This window comes from Mustelus asterias, chromosome 8, assembly GCF_964213995.1.
Source record: "Mustelus asterias chromosome 8, sMusAst1.hap1.1, whole genome shotgun sequence".
NCBI classification, from domain to species: Eukaryota; Metazoa; Chordata; class Chondrichthyes; order Carcharhiniformes; family Triakidae; genus Mustelus; species Mustelus asterias.
This window is the reverse complement of record NC_135808.1, coordinates 6165244-6182314: the sequence shown is the minus strand read 5'-3', so window position 1 is coordinate 6182314 and position 17071 is coordinate 6165244. Positions and strand designations below refer to the sequence as shown.

The window sequence follows — 17071 nt, the reverse complement described above, 5'->3', positions numbered from 1 at the left end:
AGCCTAGGTAGGTAGGGACACGACCAGCACAACTTGTGGGCTGAAGGGCCTGTTTATGCTGTAGTTTTTCTATGTTCTATGACACAGGCAAATAGGTGAAGTGGTTAAGGATGCATATATGATAGTTGCCTTTTCAGCTGGGGCACAAGAGCAAGCAGTTCTTGCTGGAACTGTATGAAACTCTGGTTAAGCCACAACTGGAGTACCGCATCCTGTTCTGGTCACCACGTTATAGGAAGGCTGTTATTGTACTGGAGAGGGTGCAGAATAGATTCACTAAACTGTTTGGGCTGGAGCTATGCAGAGAAATTGGGTACGCTGGAGTTCAGCGCCATGGAACAGCAAAGGTTGACGAGGACCTGATAGAGGTGCATGGGATTATGAGGGACATTGATGGAATGGATAGGAAGGCACTTTTTTCCATTAGTACAGGGGTCAATAATCAGAGGCATAGATTTAAGGTAAGAGGTAGAAGGTTACCAAAGGAGCTAAGGACAAACATTTAACTGAGGGGATAGTGGAAGCCTGTCATTCACTGTCTGAAAGGGTGATTGAGTCAGAAACTCTCCGTAACATTTAACGAGTATTTGCCTTTTCACTTGCGCTGCCATAACTTCCAGGGCTGTGAAGCAAGAGCTTGAAATTGCATTTGTGTAGTCAGACCTTTGTGGACCCCCGTGGACATGATGAGCTGAATGGCTTCTTTCTGTGCTGTAGTCTCTGAATCGATGAAAAACATTAATGTTTATGTCCATTTCAGGAGAGTGTATCGGAGAAGCAGAAATACAGCAAGTTCTCCAAAAATAACCCAACAATATTGTAAAGTGATACATTGCTTTTTTTTATTTTCTCCCTTTAAGTACACCATAAAGTATTTTAATTACTGGATTATTAATTTTTTTGTGATAATATTTGTATATTAAGTATTGTTAGTTATCTACACAAATGAACATGAAGACCACCACTCAAACATCTATCTCTGGGGATATTTAAAGGAGCCACCCAATAAAAGGTCTGAAGACATGAAATAGAACAAATAATGTAATTATTTCTCAACCCCAGCACATGGTTGCACCTATCCTCATCTAATTTGTAGAATTCTTAATAACAGTGCACACTTTTCCATTACGTATTTTTATGTAGGTATTATTTATTCATACTAAAAGTGCATGAAATGCTCACGTGAAAATAATTAATGACGTTGATTGAAAATGATAATGAAAACTATTTCAGAAATAATTAAGACATAACTATTTTAGAAGCAATTTATTGGCAGAGGATAGGTCCCATGGACCATCTGTTTGTCCTATTATGAGAAGCTGAGTAAATTGGGCCCACACTCTCTCGAGTTTAGAAAACAAAATCAGAGGTGACCTAATTGAAACAAAGATTGTGTTGAAGGGGCAAGGCAGGGTATTCATTGAGAAGTTGTTGTGTCTGTCTGGGGAGTCCAGAAAAGTGAGAGGCTCAGAATATTGGTGGTGTAATGGTTAGCATTGCTGCCTCACAGCACCAGGAACCCGGGTTCAATTCCCAGATGGGCCACTGTGCGTGAAGTCTGCTCATTCTCTCCGTGTCTGCGCGGGTTTCCTCCGGGTGCTCCAGTTTCTTCCCACAGTACAACAGACCTGTTAGATGCATTGGCCATGCTAAATTCTCCATCAGTGTATCTTAACAGGCACTGGAGTGTGGCGACTAGGGGATTTTCACAGCACCTTCATTGCAATGTTAATGTATGCCTATTTACACTAATAAATAAGCTTTGAATAAGAGACCTTTCATTTAAAGTTGAAATATGCAGAATTTTATTTTCAATGGATTGTGATTTAATTAAGGATTCTGCACCCCAGAAGATTATTGATGCTATATCATGGAATATATTTAAAGCCGCGATATCTTTGGTCTCTTCAGGAATTTGGGGAATTGATCGGAAAGTGGTGTTAATACAGGTCAATGATGGTAGTACTTACGGAATGGCAGAGCAGCTCCAGGGGGCCTGTGGTCTATTGCTGCTCATCGTTCTTCTGATTCTACGGTCTAACCTAACCAAGCAATCATTAAGAATCCCAGTTATTAAGCCTGTCTCAGTGGGTCCTTCAGTGGCTTAACATTGGAATATTAAGATGCAGACTGAATTGGCCAGACACATTACAAGTAATACATAAGAAAGTCCCAAATTAAAGTACTTGCAATTCTATCAGTAAATAAGAAAAGACTTTGAAGGGTGCAAAATACAAACATCAAACTTTGACAACTAAATGAAGCAAATTAGAAATTAATAGTTCACGTATGGAATGTGTTTTTAAAACCGATAGGAGAGAGAGGTCAGGGATGTTAGGATATAATTTCTCGATCAATATCATGAAAGTGGTTGACTAATAAATTTTCACCAAAAGGAAGAATTATTGTGTCGAGTGCTAAATGCTGGAGTTTCCATACCACCTGTAGTTTAGCACCGCAATGCCCTTGTGAAGGCTTCTTGGATATAAGTAGACATTGATCATTTTTAAGGAGGTATTGTTTTTATAATCTAGAATGTTATCCTAGCTTCTCTCTCCAACTGACAGTCACCCATCAGTTTACAGCTGGTAGGAGGGAGGGAGACGGTGTCAAATTATGGGATGGATCCGTTTGTAATCTTCAGTTGCACAGATTGTCAGTGGTGCAGTATTTTTCCCGCCATCATTCGACCCTGGACTGAAGATTGGAAACACTCTCTCAGTGAAAGTGTGGGTGAAAGTGTGGAGATGGGACATGTTGTCCGCATTGTAAAATGACAGCTGTCCACGCTCATAGTCCAAGTAAATCCCGATTTTCCTGGGATTCGCAGTCGGGATGAATGGTGTTGATGAAGGAGAGGTTCCAGCGAAGTAACCTCTTTGTGGATCCAGCCACACAATCCAATATCCACTTTCAGGTTTCCGATTTATTCTCTTTTTCCTCTCAGCAGACTCTTGGGCCACTCCCAGACCCCACCAAGTCTTATTCCCCACCTTCACCTCCCAGTAATTTCTCCCTGATGTGAAACCCTCCGATCCCAGGACACAGCCCCAGATATCAAATCTCTCCGGGGTGTCAGGGAGCAGCTGCTGTTTGTCTCCCAGTCTCACACTGGTCCGGTCCTCGGACAGGATGAGCCAGGGGTTCGCTGTGTTGGGATCCAGAGTCAGAGAAGCTGGAGCTGGGGGAAAGTTACAAAAAAAACAGTCAGTGATTTAGTTTCTTACTGATTTATTTGAACAGTTTACTTTTTACAGTTCTAACTGAAGTTGTTGGTTTTAAACATGGAATTTACTGCCATTTGAAAGTTTGCATCCTGTGTGTCGAAAGATATGGGCAAGAAAATCAATGGAAACAATTGAAGAGAGTAGCGCTGTGTTTATGGAGGGTAGGAATGCACAGTCTGCAAAAGAGGGCGCACAAGGAAGAGGAATGCACTGTGGTCTCAGGGAGACTGTGTATGTGTAATGAGGATGGTGCAGGTAAGAGTCTGTTGCGGGAAGGGAAATGTGAGCAAGGAGTGGAAGAGGAAAGTAAGGGTTTGGAGGGAGATTAGGGAAAGTTACAGTAGATATTAACATGGAGGGCACATGTAGGGGTGGTAGAGTACTTGGGAAAGTGGAAGTGTGTGCAGTGGGGAACGGGAGGGAATGCTGGAAGGATAGAGGTAAAAGAGTGTGAGGCCTTGAGTGTATAATGTAAAATGAACTACTGATTTTCTGTCACGCATGCTGTTTTACTACCCGGATACATTTTATTCTGTAATCACTGCCTGGAGTCATGACCAGACTGTCACTAATGAGTGGTATTGAGGTGGGGAGAGGGAGAAGTTAACAACTTCAGAGAGCTATTTGCTTATATCAGACACAGAAAACGCAATACTGCAAAATGCTGAGAGGAGTCTAGAAAGTGAAAGGAAATCAGTAAATCAAAGAGAAGGCATGAAAAAAAACTTTGGCAAGAAAGTCTAGAGAAACCCAAAGATGTTTTATCAACACATTAGGTGCAACATGAAAGATTAGGATCCATGAAAGGCAAGAAGGTGGCCTATATGAGACACACATTTTAGATGGGGTTCATAATGAATTCTTTGCATCATCTTCGAAAAGGAGGGGCACAAAACAGACATGCTGTTCAGTAACGAGGAGGGTGAGAAGCACTGGATATGATAAACAGAGGGAGGTAGGCAGCAGTAAGGGGAGCAGCATTCTTGAAAGTGGATAAATCCTCAGGGCTGGATGAAATATACCCCAGAATTCTGAAAGAAACCAGGGAGGAAATCGTGGATAAAAGCAAAATACTGTGGATGCTGGGATCTGAAACAAAAACAGAAAATGCTGGGAAGTCTCAGCATGTCTGACAACATCTATGGAGAGTGAATAGATCCAACATTTCAATTCATCACAACTCCGGATCATCCTGATCCAGGTACTTTTAAAAAGAGTTTTGGGTCCCTGCCTTCACCACCACCTTGGGCAGCGAATTCCAGACACACACCACCCTCTGTATAAAAAAAATTATTCCTCCTGTCCCTTCTACACCTTCTCTCGCTTATCTTGAATCTATGTCCCCTTTTTCTAGAATTCTCCACCAAGGGAAATTTTTAAAAATCCTTTTCCTTCTATCTCTTCCCCTCATCATAGAATCCTACAGTGCAGAAGGAGGCCATCCTGCCCATCGAGTCTGCACTGACCACAATCCCACCCAGGCCCTCTTCTGGTAACCTCACATATTAACCCTGCTAATCCCCTGACACTAAGGTCAATTTAGCCTGGCCAATCAACCTAACCCACACATCTTTGGACTGTGGGAGGAAACCAGAGCACCCGGAGGAAACCCACGCAGACGTGGGAGAATGTGCAAACTGCACATACATGAACCGAGGCCGGAATTGAACCCGGGTCCCTGGCACTGTGAGTTAGCAGTGCTAACCACTGTGGTACTGTGCCGCTCATAATTTTGTAGACCTCAATCTAGTCACCTCACAGCTTTTCTGTTTCAAGGGAAAAAAAAACATAATCGATCCAATATTTCCTCGTAGCTGCACTTTTCTACCCCTTACAGCATTCTAGTAAATCTCTCTCCAGAGCAATTGTGTCCTTCCTGCAATGTGATAGTTAGAACTGCACACAATACCTCAGAAAAAATGGGTGATATCCGAGGATGAAATGAGTGATGGTGAGTGCCCTAGTCACGAATTATCACACAAACAACATCACAAAAACAGGGGGTCTGGTTGTTATCGTACATGTACATAGATTGACGGTTGTGTTTCCTACATTGTCGCATTTAATAGATTTAGTTAACAATTCATTAGTTGTTTAATGCTTTGGGACATCATTTGGTGTGAAATGCGCCATTGTAATGCAAAGTTATTTGTTTTATTTTCTCTTTTCTAACCGTTTGTGTCCAGGCGGCTGCAAGAATTATCCAGCATGCTGCTGTCTGCTCCTCAACTTTCCACAACCCCCCCCTCCCACACCCACTGCATTTACCCCCTCCTCACACACCCACAATCGCTGAATTCACGCCTTCGCCCGCACCCCCAACATAACCTGCACTCACACATTTTAAATAGCTCCTAACAATTGTACCCGGGGACAAATCTCCTCATTACTTTTCTCTGACTTCCTCCATCATGCATCATTGAGCACAAGCTCAATGCTCCAGATGTCATAGAGTCATGGATGTTTACAGCATGGAAACAGGCCCTTCGGCCCAACTTGTCCATGCTGCCCTTTTTTATTTGAAACCCCTAAGCTAATCCCAATTGCCCGCATTTGGCCCATATCCCTCTATACCGATCTTACCCATGTAACTGTCTAAATGCTTTTTAAAAGATAAAATTATACCCACCTCTACTACTACCTCTGGCAGCTTGTTCCAGACACTTACCACTCTCTGTGTGAAAGAATTGCCCCTTTGGACACTTTTGTATCTCTCCACTCTCACCTTAAACCTATGCCCTCTAGTTTTAGGAAAATATTGGGAAAATATATTGACTATCTACCTTATCTATGCCCCTCATTATTTTATAGACCTCTATAAGGTCACCCCTTAGCCTCCTACGCTCCAGAGAAAAAAGTCACAGTCTATCCAGCCTCTCCTTATAACTCAATTCATCAAGTCCAGGGAGCATCCTAGTAAATATTTTCTGCACTCTTTCTAGTTTAATAATATCCTTTCTATAAGAGGGTGACCAGAATTGCACACAGTATTCCAAGTGTGGCCTTACCAATGTCTTGTACAACTTCAACAAGACGTTCCAACTTCTGTATTCAATGTTCTGACTGATGAAATCAAGCATGCCGAATGCCTTCTTCACCACTCTGTCCACCTGTGACTCCATTTTCAAGGCACTTTGAACATGTACCCCTAGATCTCTTTGTTCTGTAACTCTCTCCAACGCCCTACCATTAACTGAGTAAGTCCTGCCCTGGTTCAATCTACCAAAATGCATCACCTCGCATTTGTCTAAATTAAATTCCATCTGCCATTCATCAGCCCACTGGCGCAATTGATCAAGATCCCATTGCAATTGGAGATAACTTTATTCACTGTCCACTATGCCACCAATCTTGGCGTCATCTGCAAACTTACTAACCATGCCTCCTATATTCTCATCCAAATCATTAATATAAATGACAAATAACAGTGGGCCCAGCACTGACCCCTGAGGCACACCGCTGGTCACAAGCCTCCAGTTTGAAAAACAACTCTCTACAACCACTCTCTGGCTTCTGTCAAGAAGCCAATTTTGTACCCATTTAGACACCTCTCCCTGGATCCCGCGAGATTTAACTTTATGCAACAACCTATCATGCGGTACCTTGTCAAAGGCCTTGCTAAAGTCCATGTAGACAACATCAACTGCATTGCCCTCATCTACCTTCTTGGTTACCCCTTCAAAAAACTCAATTAAATTTGTGAGACATGATTTTCCACTCACAAAGCCATGCTGACTGTCCCTAATCAGTCCTTGCGCCTCTAAATGCCTGTAAATCCTGTCTCTCAAAACACCTTCCAACAATTTACCCACCACAGAAGTGAGGCTCACTGGCCTGTAGTTCCCAGGCTTTTCCCTGCAGCCCTTTTTAAACGAAGGCACAACATTTGCCACTCTCCAATCTTCAGGCACCTCACCCATGACTATCGATGATTCAAATATCTCGGCTAGGGGACCGCAATTTCCTCCCTAGCCTCCCACAACTTCCTGAGATACACTTCACCAGGTCCCGGGAATTATCTACCTTGATGCGCTTTAAGACTTCCAGCACCTCCTTCTCTGTAATATGTACACTCCTCAAGGCATCACTATTTATTTCCCCAAGTTCCCTAACATCCATGCTTCTCTCAACAATAAATACTGATGAGAAATACTCATTTAGGATCTCACCCATCTCTTGTGGATCCGCACATAGATGACCTTGTTGACCCTTAAGAGGCCCTACTCTCTCCCTTGTTACTCTTTTGCCCTTTATGTATTTGTAGAAGCTCTTTGGATTCTCCTTTGCCTTATCTGCCAAAACAATCTTGTGTCCCCTTTTTGCCCTCCTGATTTCTCTCTTAACTCTACTCCTACACCCTCTATACTCTTCAAGGGATTCATTTGATCCCAGCTGTCTATGCATGTCATGTGCCTCTTTCTTCTTCGTGACCAGGGCCTCAATATCCCGAGTCATCCAGGGTTTCCGACTTCTGCCAGCCTTGCCCTTCACTCTAAGGGGAATGTATTTACCCTGAACCCTGGTTAACACACTTTTGAAAGCGTGCCACTTACCAGATGTCCCTTTGCCTTCCCACAGACTCTCCCAATTAACATTTGAAAGTTCTTGCCTGATACCATCAAAATTGGCCTTGCCCCAATTTAGAATTTTAACTTTTGGGCCAGACCTATCATTTTCCATAGCTATCTTAAAACTAATAGAATTTATGGTCACTGGTCGCAAAGTGATGCTCACTAACACTTCTGTCACCTGCCCTTCCTTATTTCCCAAGAGGAGGTCATGTTTTTCCCCCTCTGTAGTTGGGCCATCCACATACTGAATGAAAAATTCCTCCTGAATACACTCAACAAATTTCTCTCCATCCAACCCTCTAATACTATGGCTGTCCCAGTCAATGTTGGGAAAATTAAAATCTCCGACTATTACCACCCTATTTTTCTTGGAGCTATCTGTAATCTCCTTACATATTTGCTCCTCAATTTCCCGCCGACTATTTGGGGGCCTATAGTACAACCTATCAAAGTGATTTCCCCCTTCTTATTTCTCAGTTCTACCCGTATAGATTCAGTGGTCGAACCCTTGGATATATCCCCTCTCAGTACAGCCGTATGCTTTCCCTAATCAAAAGTGCAACTCCCCCTTCTCTCTTACCTCCTGTTCTATCTTTCCTATAGCATCTGTACCCTGGAACATTGAGCTGCCAGTCCTGACCCTCCCTTAGCCATGTTTCAGTAATTGCTAATAATATCCCAGTCCCACGTACCCATCTATGCCCTGAGTTCATCTGTCTTGCCTGTCAGGCCTCTTGCATTGAAATAAATGCAGTTTAATCTGGACTTCCCTTGCTCTCTGTCTTGCTTTTGCCTGATGTGTCTGGTACTAGGATTACTGACACTGCCTTTACTACTTAATGTGCTCTGTTTAACTTCTGTGCTGTCCTCAAACTTCTCTTCTGTCTCCCTACTGCTTTGGAACCCACCCCCTTGCCAAATTAGTTTAAATCCTCCTGAGTGGCTCTAGCAAATCTCCCCGCCAGGATGTTAGTTCCCCCTCCAGTTCAAATGTAACCCATCCCTCTTGAACAGGTCAGACCTTCCCCAGAAAAGATCCCAATGATCCAAAAATCTAAATCCCTGCCCCCTGCACCAGCTCTCAAGCCAGGCATTCATCTGCCTAATCCTCCTACTCCTACGCTCACTAGCACATGGCACTGGTAGTAGTCCTGAAATTACTACCTTCGAGGTCCTGCACGTTAGCCTTCTGCCTAACTCTATACATTCACATTTCAGGACCTCATCCCTTTTCCTACCTATGTCATTGGTACCAAAATGTACAACGACCTCTGGCTGCTCCCCCTCCCCCTTAAGAATGTCCTGCAATCGCTCAGAGACGTCCTTGACCCTGGCACCAGGGAGGCAACACACCATCCTAGAGTCTCGATTGTGGCCACAGAAACGTCTGTCTGTGCCTCTAACTAGTGAGTCCCCTATTACTACTGCTCGCTTGCTCTTTTCCCAACCCTGTCCCACAGCAGACCCAGCTGTGTTGTCATAGGCCTGGCTGCTGCTGGTATCTCCCCCTGACAGGCTATCCCCCTTAACAGCATCCAAAACAGTATACCTGTTGAAAGGGGAATGGCCACAGGAGACTCCTGCACTACTTGCCTGCCTCTTCTGGTGGTCACCCGTCTACCTGTCTTAACCTGTGGTGTGACAACCTCCCTGTAACTAGTGTCTATCACACTCTCTGCCTCCTGTATGCTCCGCGGTGCATCCACCTGCCGCTCCAACCGAACAATGCGGTCTGTGAGGAACTGCAACTGGACACACGTCCTGCAGACAAAGTTGTCAGGGAGACTAGATTGCTCTCTAATTGCCCACGTCTGGCAGGAGGAGCATGCCACTGCCCTAGCTGCCATATTGCCCTTCTCCAGGTAAAAGGACAAAAGAATTGCAACTCACCTCTCCTTTGCTTGTGGTCCTCCTGCCGACTTTTGTTTGTATTTTTATTCCAATTCAATCAAATCAAGTCCAATTCAGAGTCTCAACAAGCTGAGACATTCCCGATCCAAGCTGACAAGACAGGGCTCTCACCTCCTGTCTTGGGCTTGATCTACATGATCCAAGCTGATTGGAGTAGGAATACCTCCTCCTCCAAAGCTTGATCTCATTTGCATCTTAGCCAAAAGGCCGAGCTGCCACTTAAAAAAATTGCTTTAAATGAAGATAAAATGTAACCTAATGACTTCAACCAAGCACAGCATGTTGACACTACAGTTGATCTTAGCCAAAAGGCCAAGAAGAACAGATACACTTGATCTTAGCCAAAAGGCCGACCGACATTTTTTTTCGGTCGCGGACCAACTTTTTAAAAATACTTTTCCAATTCAATCAAATCAAGTCCAATTCAGAGTCTCAACAAGTTGAGACATTTCCAATCCAGGCTGACAAGACAGGGCCTTCACACCTGTCTTGGGCCTGATCTACATGAGCCCAGCTGATTGGAGGAGGGGCAGGGTTCCTCCTCCAAGGCTGGATCTCATTTGCATCTTAGCCAAAAGGCTGAGATGCTGCTTTTAAAACTTGCTTCATATGAACATGAACCTTAAATGTAACCTAATGACCTCAACCAAGCGCAGCATCCTGTCCATATTACACTTGATCTTAGCCAAAAGGCCGCAGACCAACTTTTGTTTGGTTACAGGACAAGGGAAGGAAACACTAAAGTAGTGTTTGGGGTTTAACTGTCGCTTAACAGCAGCTCCTCCACAAACCACCTTCTGGTCGCAGTGACTGCACCTATGCAAATGTGACCTGCAATCACCTTCACCACTCTGCTGCCCTCACCTGGACACATGCCTTCACTCGCAGTAGGAAGGTCTCTTCCAGAAACCCACCTTCTGGTCGCAGTGACTGCACCTATGCAAATATGACCTGCAACCACCAATCACCTTCAGCGCTCTGCTGCCCTCACCTGGACAAATTGTCAGCATCATTGTACTGAAGTCCAATTCTGAGAATGGATTGGGCCTCTGCCCAAATTTCTGTGGTGAACAGTGGGCTCACTGGATGTCCGAAAATGAGGTTTCTCAAAAACTCAACCTCATTCTCTCTCAACTGTATTTGCACTCTCCAATTACTAACTTTGGGATTTTCGGTACCCTGTTATGTGACCCCCAATAAACATTTACGTTGTTAATCCTATCTTATCAGTTTGGGATCTTGTTTAATTCAATAACCGGTTTGGAATATTGTGTGCAGTTCTGGTCACCTCACTATAAGAAGGATGTGGAAGCGCTGGAAAGAGTGCAGAGGAGATTTACCAAGATGCTGCCTGGTTTGGAGGGTAGGTCATATGAGGAAAGGTTGAGGGAGCTAGGGCTGTTCTCTCTGGAGCGGAGGAGGCTGAGGGGAGACTTAATAGAGGTGTATAAAATGATGAAGGGGATAGATAGAGTGAACGTTCAAAGACTATTTCCTCGGGTGGATGGAGCTATTACAAGGGGGCATAACTATAGGGTTCGTGGTGGGAGATACAGGACGGATATCAGAGGTAGGTTCTTTATGCAGAGAGTGGTTGGGGTGTGGAATGGACTGCCTGCAGTGATAGTGGAGTCAGACACTTTAGAAACATTTAAGCGGTTATTGGATAGGCACATGGAGCACACCAGGATGATAGGGAGTGGGATAGCTTGATCTTGGTTTCAGATAAAGCTCGGCACAACATCGTGGGCCGAAGGGCCTGTTCTGTGCTGTACTGTTCTATGTTCTATGTTCTATAACACCACACGTTTTCCCTTGTCTATTTCTAAAATTTTTGAATTTGTGGCTAGTCACGGTTATTAGTGATAAATTAATCTCGAGTCCGGGAGCCGGTTTAGACAACTCCCATCTAGATTTATAAACCAAGAAAAAAAAGAGTTTTACCTGAATTAATGGAGTTTATCATTTCTCTCCAGGCTATGTATTGTAAAGGACCACGGAACCTCCAAACAGATAAGGAAACATCTGGTACTGAGATCAGGTCTTCCTCCTCAATAATCCTGTACGTATTAAACAGTTGCTGTAATAACTACATCATAAACACTTTTCTGGGTTATTTTAACAAGGCTGCAGAATTTCAGTAAAGGGCATTTCCTACCTTTTCTTCTGACAAACTTCTTCCTGAAATAAAAAAAACCCAATGTGAAGTATAGTAACAGGCTTCAGGACGATATAACCAGACATGGGATAAAATAGATCATGAGTTGATGTTCTTTGGCTGGTGAAATGGACAGACACAGGTTGGATACAATTTTATGCAGATTGTGACGTGAGACAGTTTTAAAGGTATGTAGAAATAAGGAGCCCTGGGGCATGACCTACACAACACTTTAACATAATTGACAAAGGAAGATTATTAAGCACCAATGGTCTGGAATGTGATCCATGACATAGAGAAGGAAGTTGGCTCCATAATCAATTTCAATAGGGAATTGGGTGTGCATTTGGAATGTGGAAGCAATGTAAAGTGTCCCAGGCGATGATTAAACTTGTGCAACAAGGAATTTAAATTACATGAGCCTAGATCATGACAATTTAATCCAGAAAATTTGCAGTTATTCTCAGGATTCTGTAGAAACGAGGAAGTTGGCTAGTTGTGTGACAACAACTGAACTTCCCCGAAATAGACAAAACAATCGATTTTAATCACATAGAATTCTCCATCAAAAGCTGCATTATTTTCGTTATCATCAAATATTCTCTCAGTGTGAAGTTTTGCTGAATTGCAATATATTCCCTTACCTTCAGAAATTTCAATTCATCTTTTTGCTCCATCTGCTCGTGAAACTTTGAGAGTCTCTCTTTAATATGATTCAAATTCCGCTGAATCTCTCGAAGGTTTTCCTCCATTGATTCTAGAATCCACCCCTCTTCTTCCCTGAGATCCCTGAGTAAACGCTGCTCTTTCTCAGTGAGAATCTGATGCATTTTAGTGAACTCGGATGTGATGTGGGTCTGCAGACTGCTCGACTGTTCCTACCCAATGAAATGTGAAACATGATTAATGTCCCGCGAGAAAGGGAACAAAACTAACCGAGATCCCAGAAAATCAGCACAGGGAGACCTTACCCTGACTTCAGAAATCTTCAGTTTCTGTTTCAGTTCCTTTTCTCGCATCGCCCATTTCTTTTCTGTTAGAGATTCTAATGTAGATTTCAGCTGCTCCTGGGATTGGGAGAGAAAATCACAGAATTAAAGTATTAAACCATGAAAATGTGATTAGGTAATCAGCTGAAAATACATTTCCCGTTTACCCTGTAGAGTTCAACAGCTTCTTTAATCGCCATGAAGTTATGGGATTTGTGTTCCAGCGAATCTCTACAAGTGTAACAGATCAATTTCTTGTCAGTTTCACAAAACAACTTTAGTTCTGCCTGATGTTCCTCACAGTGAAGTTTACTTTCCTTCTCTTTCCAGTTGACGGTTAAGTTTCGTGTCTTCTCGGATAGATTCGCCAGGGCCCCGTTTACCCTCAAGTTTCTTTCTGGAAACTCCTCTCTACATTGCGGGCAAGCGAATACGTCTTTCTTTTCCCAACACTGAGTGATACAGGAGCGGCAGAAGCTGTGTCCACACTCCAGTGTAACCGGATCATTGAAGAAATCAAGACAACTCGGACAAATTGCATCTTCGCTTATACTCTTGAAAAGCTCTCTGGAAGCCATGTTCACGATCAGCACTTCTTGATTCAACCGGAGTTTACTTGGAACTGCGCTGTCGAACACCTGTTTCACGATTTCGCGACAGAATTCACTGCAATATGTAGAGAAATGTTATTATAACCAAGGGTGCATTTCGTTGCCTCGCACCGGAATGTAAAACCTAGCAAGGTATGAAGTGGGAACGATTTTATATCACGCAGAAGAATGACTGAATCCGGTCGGGGCGGGTAGAGCTTCACGGAATGTTGACAGTGCGGAGAGAGGGAAAAGATGGAGATGGGCGGGATCGAGATTCCATTCCATTTTTCTCCAGTCTGGACTTGCTGTTGATTAAAACCACTCTGATGAAACTCGGTGCGAGAGCGAAGCCTAGAAACTGAATTGTGTTCACAAATACAGCACAAAACACTTATAAAGATGAAGGAGACTTTTCAGATGACTGGTACAGATTTTATTTTGGAGGGATTGAACCTCTGGGTTCGATCTAAAGAGAGAAACATTTGCATTTATATAGCGCCTATCACCACTCTGGGACGACCCAAAGCCCTTTATGGACCAGGCAGTAAGTATAAGATTCAGTCACTGGTTTACTTTAGGGAAGTACATCACATCATACACATAAAACCTTCAGAGGGAAGGGAAGTCCGAAGTTCCATTTCATTTGCTAGAAAATAAAGAACGAGTGACTTGCATTGATTTTATTTCTCAGCATCCAAAGGCAACTTGAGACCAGCCCGATGCCTTCAGTTTAGGTTATGTGCTGCAGTACAGATACTTATAACTACCCGTTACTGCAGCACATGGTATCTGTGTTATGTTGACTCAAGAGATAAATTCAGAACTATAACTGAAACCTAGCACTGGAACTGAGACAGTCTTCCATTGTTTCGAGACTGTTCATTTGCAGAGGGTGCCTGATAAGATGATGTGGGACAAATACTGTCACAGTCAAACTCAGAAGACACGTGAAAAAAATACTGATTTTTTTTTAGATATCCTTTCAGGAGATGTGGGCGTTACTGTCTAGTTCAGTATTTATTGCCCATCCACAACTTACCTAAAATATGTTGTGATGAGCCACCTCCTTGAATCACTGCAGCCCCTGTTGTGCAGGGGCACCCACAATGCTGCGAGGGAGGGAGTTCCGGGATTTTCTCCCAGTGGTAATGAAGGGACAGCGATATAATTCCAAGTCGGGATGGTGAGTGGCTTGGAGGGGGACTTCCAGGTGGTGGTGCCCCCATGTGCCTGCTGCCTTTGTCCTTTCAGATGGACAAGATGATGGGTTTGGAAGGTGCTGATAAAGGAAATTTGGTGAGTTCCTGCAGTAGATTTTGTAAATTGCACTGCATACACTGCAGTTACCGTCGATCCATGGTGGATGGGGTGACCGTTGAAGGTGGTGGTTTGGGTGCTGACCCAGCCACGGTTTCGTCCTGGAAAATGTCGAGTTGTTTGAGCTGCACGCATCCAGGAAAATGGAAGCATTCCATAATACTCTTGATTTGAGTTTTGTAGATGGTGGACAAACTTCCAGGAGTCAAACAAAAAGGAAAAAGTGGCAGAGTTGCATTGTTGATTAAATAATATATTGATACAGTATTGAGGAAAGATATTAGCACAGACAATGTGGAATCTGTAGGTGTCGAGTTAAGAAACACCAACTGGCAAAAAACATTTTTGTACGTGGTATACAGACCAGAAAACTGCAGTGGCAATGATTGGAATAGCATCAGACAGAAAATTAGAGATGCATATGTTAAAGAAACATCTGTGATTATGGATGTTTTTAATCTGCGTATAAATTGGGCAAGTAAGATTAGTCACAGTACAATAGACGAGGAATTTCTGGAATGTATATGGGATGGTTTTCTGGAAAAATACATTCAGGAATCAACAAAGGCCATCTTGGACTGGGTATTTCGCAATCAAAAAGGGTTAGTTGGCAATCTAGTTGTGAGTGAACCCTTGGGAATGAGTGACCATAATATAATAGATTTTTTTGTCAAGGTGGAGAGTGACATAGTTCATTCTAAGACCAGGGTCCTAAATCTCAATAAAGGTAACTATGATGGTATGAAACATAAATTGGCCTTGAAATACTGAGAAACATTACTGAAAGGAAGGACAGTAGACAGATCATGGTAGGCATTTAAGGAACTAATAGGCGAACTCCAAAAGTTGTTTATTCCAATTTGGTGCAAGACTGGGAAGGGAACTGTGGCCAAACAGTGGTGTACAAGGAGAAATAAGAGATAGTATTAGATTCAAAGAAGAAGCATAGAAATTGGCAAGAAAAAACAATAGACCTGAGGATAGGGACCAGTTTGAAATTCAACAAAGGATGACCAAGGGATTGATTGAGAAATCATAGAAACCCTACAGTACAGAAAGAGGCCATTCAGCCCATCGAGTCCGCACTGACCACAATCCCACCCAGACCCTACCCCCATATCCCTCTAACCTACGCATCTCAGGACACTAAAGGGCAATTTTAGCATAGCCAATCAACCTAACCCGCACATCTTTGGACTGTGGGAGGAAACCGGAGCACCCGGAGGAAACCCACGCAGACACGAGGAGAATGTGCAAACTCCGGACAGACAGAAGGGGGAAATAAAGTATGAAAGGAACCTAGTGGGGGCTGATATATCCTGGAACATGTACATATGTTTATCTAGTCGCTTGAAGTTTTCTCAGACCATAATAATCATGCGGTCCCAACAGCGAAAATATTTTGGGAACAGGTCTTTAACACATGGGGCTTTCTCAAAAGGATAGAGTGATAATGGTTCACATTTCATAGCAGATATAATGAAACATCTCTGTCATCTTGACAGTATGGAACACCATTTCTACATCCCCTACCACCCAGGTATTAGCAAGATGGTCGAGTGTTTCAATCACTCTAAAGAAGTGACACTGAGAAAAGCTGCCTGGAATGGAGTTGATGGTCTGTTCAGGGCCAATGACTGGGTCACTGCCTTGCCTGTTATCTAAATGACCATTTGCTCCAGTCCAATTCACTCTCCCGCTTACAACCCATTTCAGCTCAGGACAATTCGGCAAATGCAGACTGTACATCCCACCAGGATTTCATCCCCCATTGCTACACCAGACTCATACCAGTTTCTCTAGAAACTCCAATAAACCTTACCATCCTCTCCGCTACTTGCACCAAAGAAGACGGGTGCTATGCATTTCAACCCTCCAGAAGTAACCAGCCAAGCTGTTACATTGTTTCATCTCCCATGGGGCAGGTAATGTTTAAAATATTTTTAAAAGGAATTGGGAAGTCAATTGGGAAGATTCAGATAATGTTATGGATAAACTGGGCAAACTAAATCTTAAATTGTTATTTAGCAAAAAAATGCAATATCTGTGGTGTCATGGAGATCAGTGTACAAATGAAAAGGGTAGCTAACTTGATGAAAAATAAATGCTGTGTTTGATTTTATCCATCAGACTGAAGCTCTGTTCACTCCGTAAGATCCTCTCCTAGACTGTTCTGAACTGTAGTCAGGTGCTATTAAAACTCAGGTGGGAAACACAAAAATTAAAAGAAGGTGTTTGAAACAAAACTGATGTATTTCACCTTTATCCAGAATATTAAACATCAGCCCAGTTGGAGAGATTCTTA

General features: G+C 43.1%; 2 protein-coding genes across 2 annotated transcripts in view; one reads left to right on the top strand and one right to left on the bottom strand.

The window, feature by feature from the left end:
- LOC144497635 (zinc-binding protein A33-like) overlaps positions 1 to 17071 on the top strand; it is an 89565-nt gene that overhangs the window by 10362 nt on the left and 62132 nt on the right. The window lies entirely within an intron of this gene.
- Positions 822 to 13554, bottom strand: LOC144496780 (zinc-binding protein A33-like). The gene is made up of 6 exons (XM_078217319.1): positions 13024 to 13554; positions 12839 to 12934; positions 12512 to 12745; positions 11868 to 11890; positions 11654 to 11769; positions 822 to 3181 (listed from the first exon to the last, which is right to left on the bottom strand). Exons 1-6 carry the CDS (start codon positions 13432 to 13434, stop codon positions 2610 to 2612), a joined length of 1452 nt encoding a protein of 483 aa, XP_078073445.1. The 5' UTR covers positions 13435 to 13554; the 3' UTR covers positions 822 to 2609.

Coding starts and splice junctions, on each gene's coding strand:
- LOC144496780 (XM_078217319.1), bottom strand. CDS start 13,434: ATGGCTTCCAGAGAGCTTTTCAAGAGTATAAGCGAAGATGCAATTTGT. Junction 12,746..12,838: donor TGAAGATTTCTGAAGTCAGG/GTAAGGTCTCCC, acceptor TTCATTGGGTAG/GAACAGTCGAGCAGTCTGCA. Junction 11,891..12,511: donor ATGAATTGAAATTTCTGAAG/GTAAGGGAATAT, acceptor TTTTTATTTCAG/GAAGAAGTTTGTCAGAAGAA.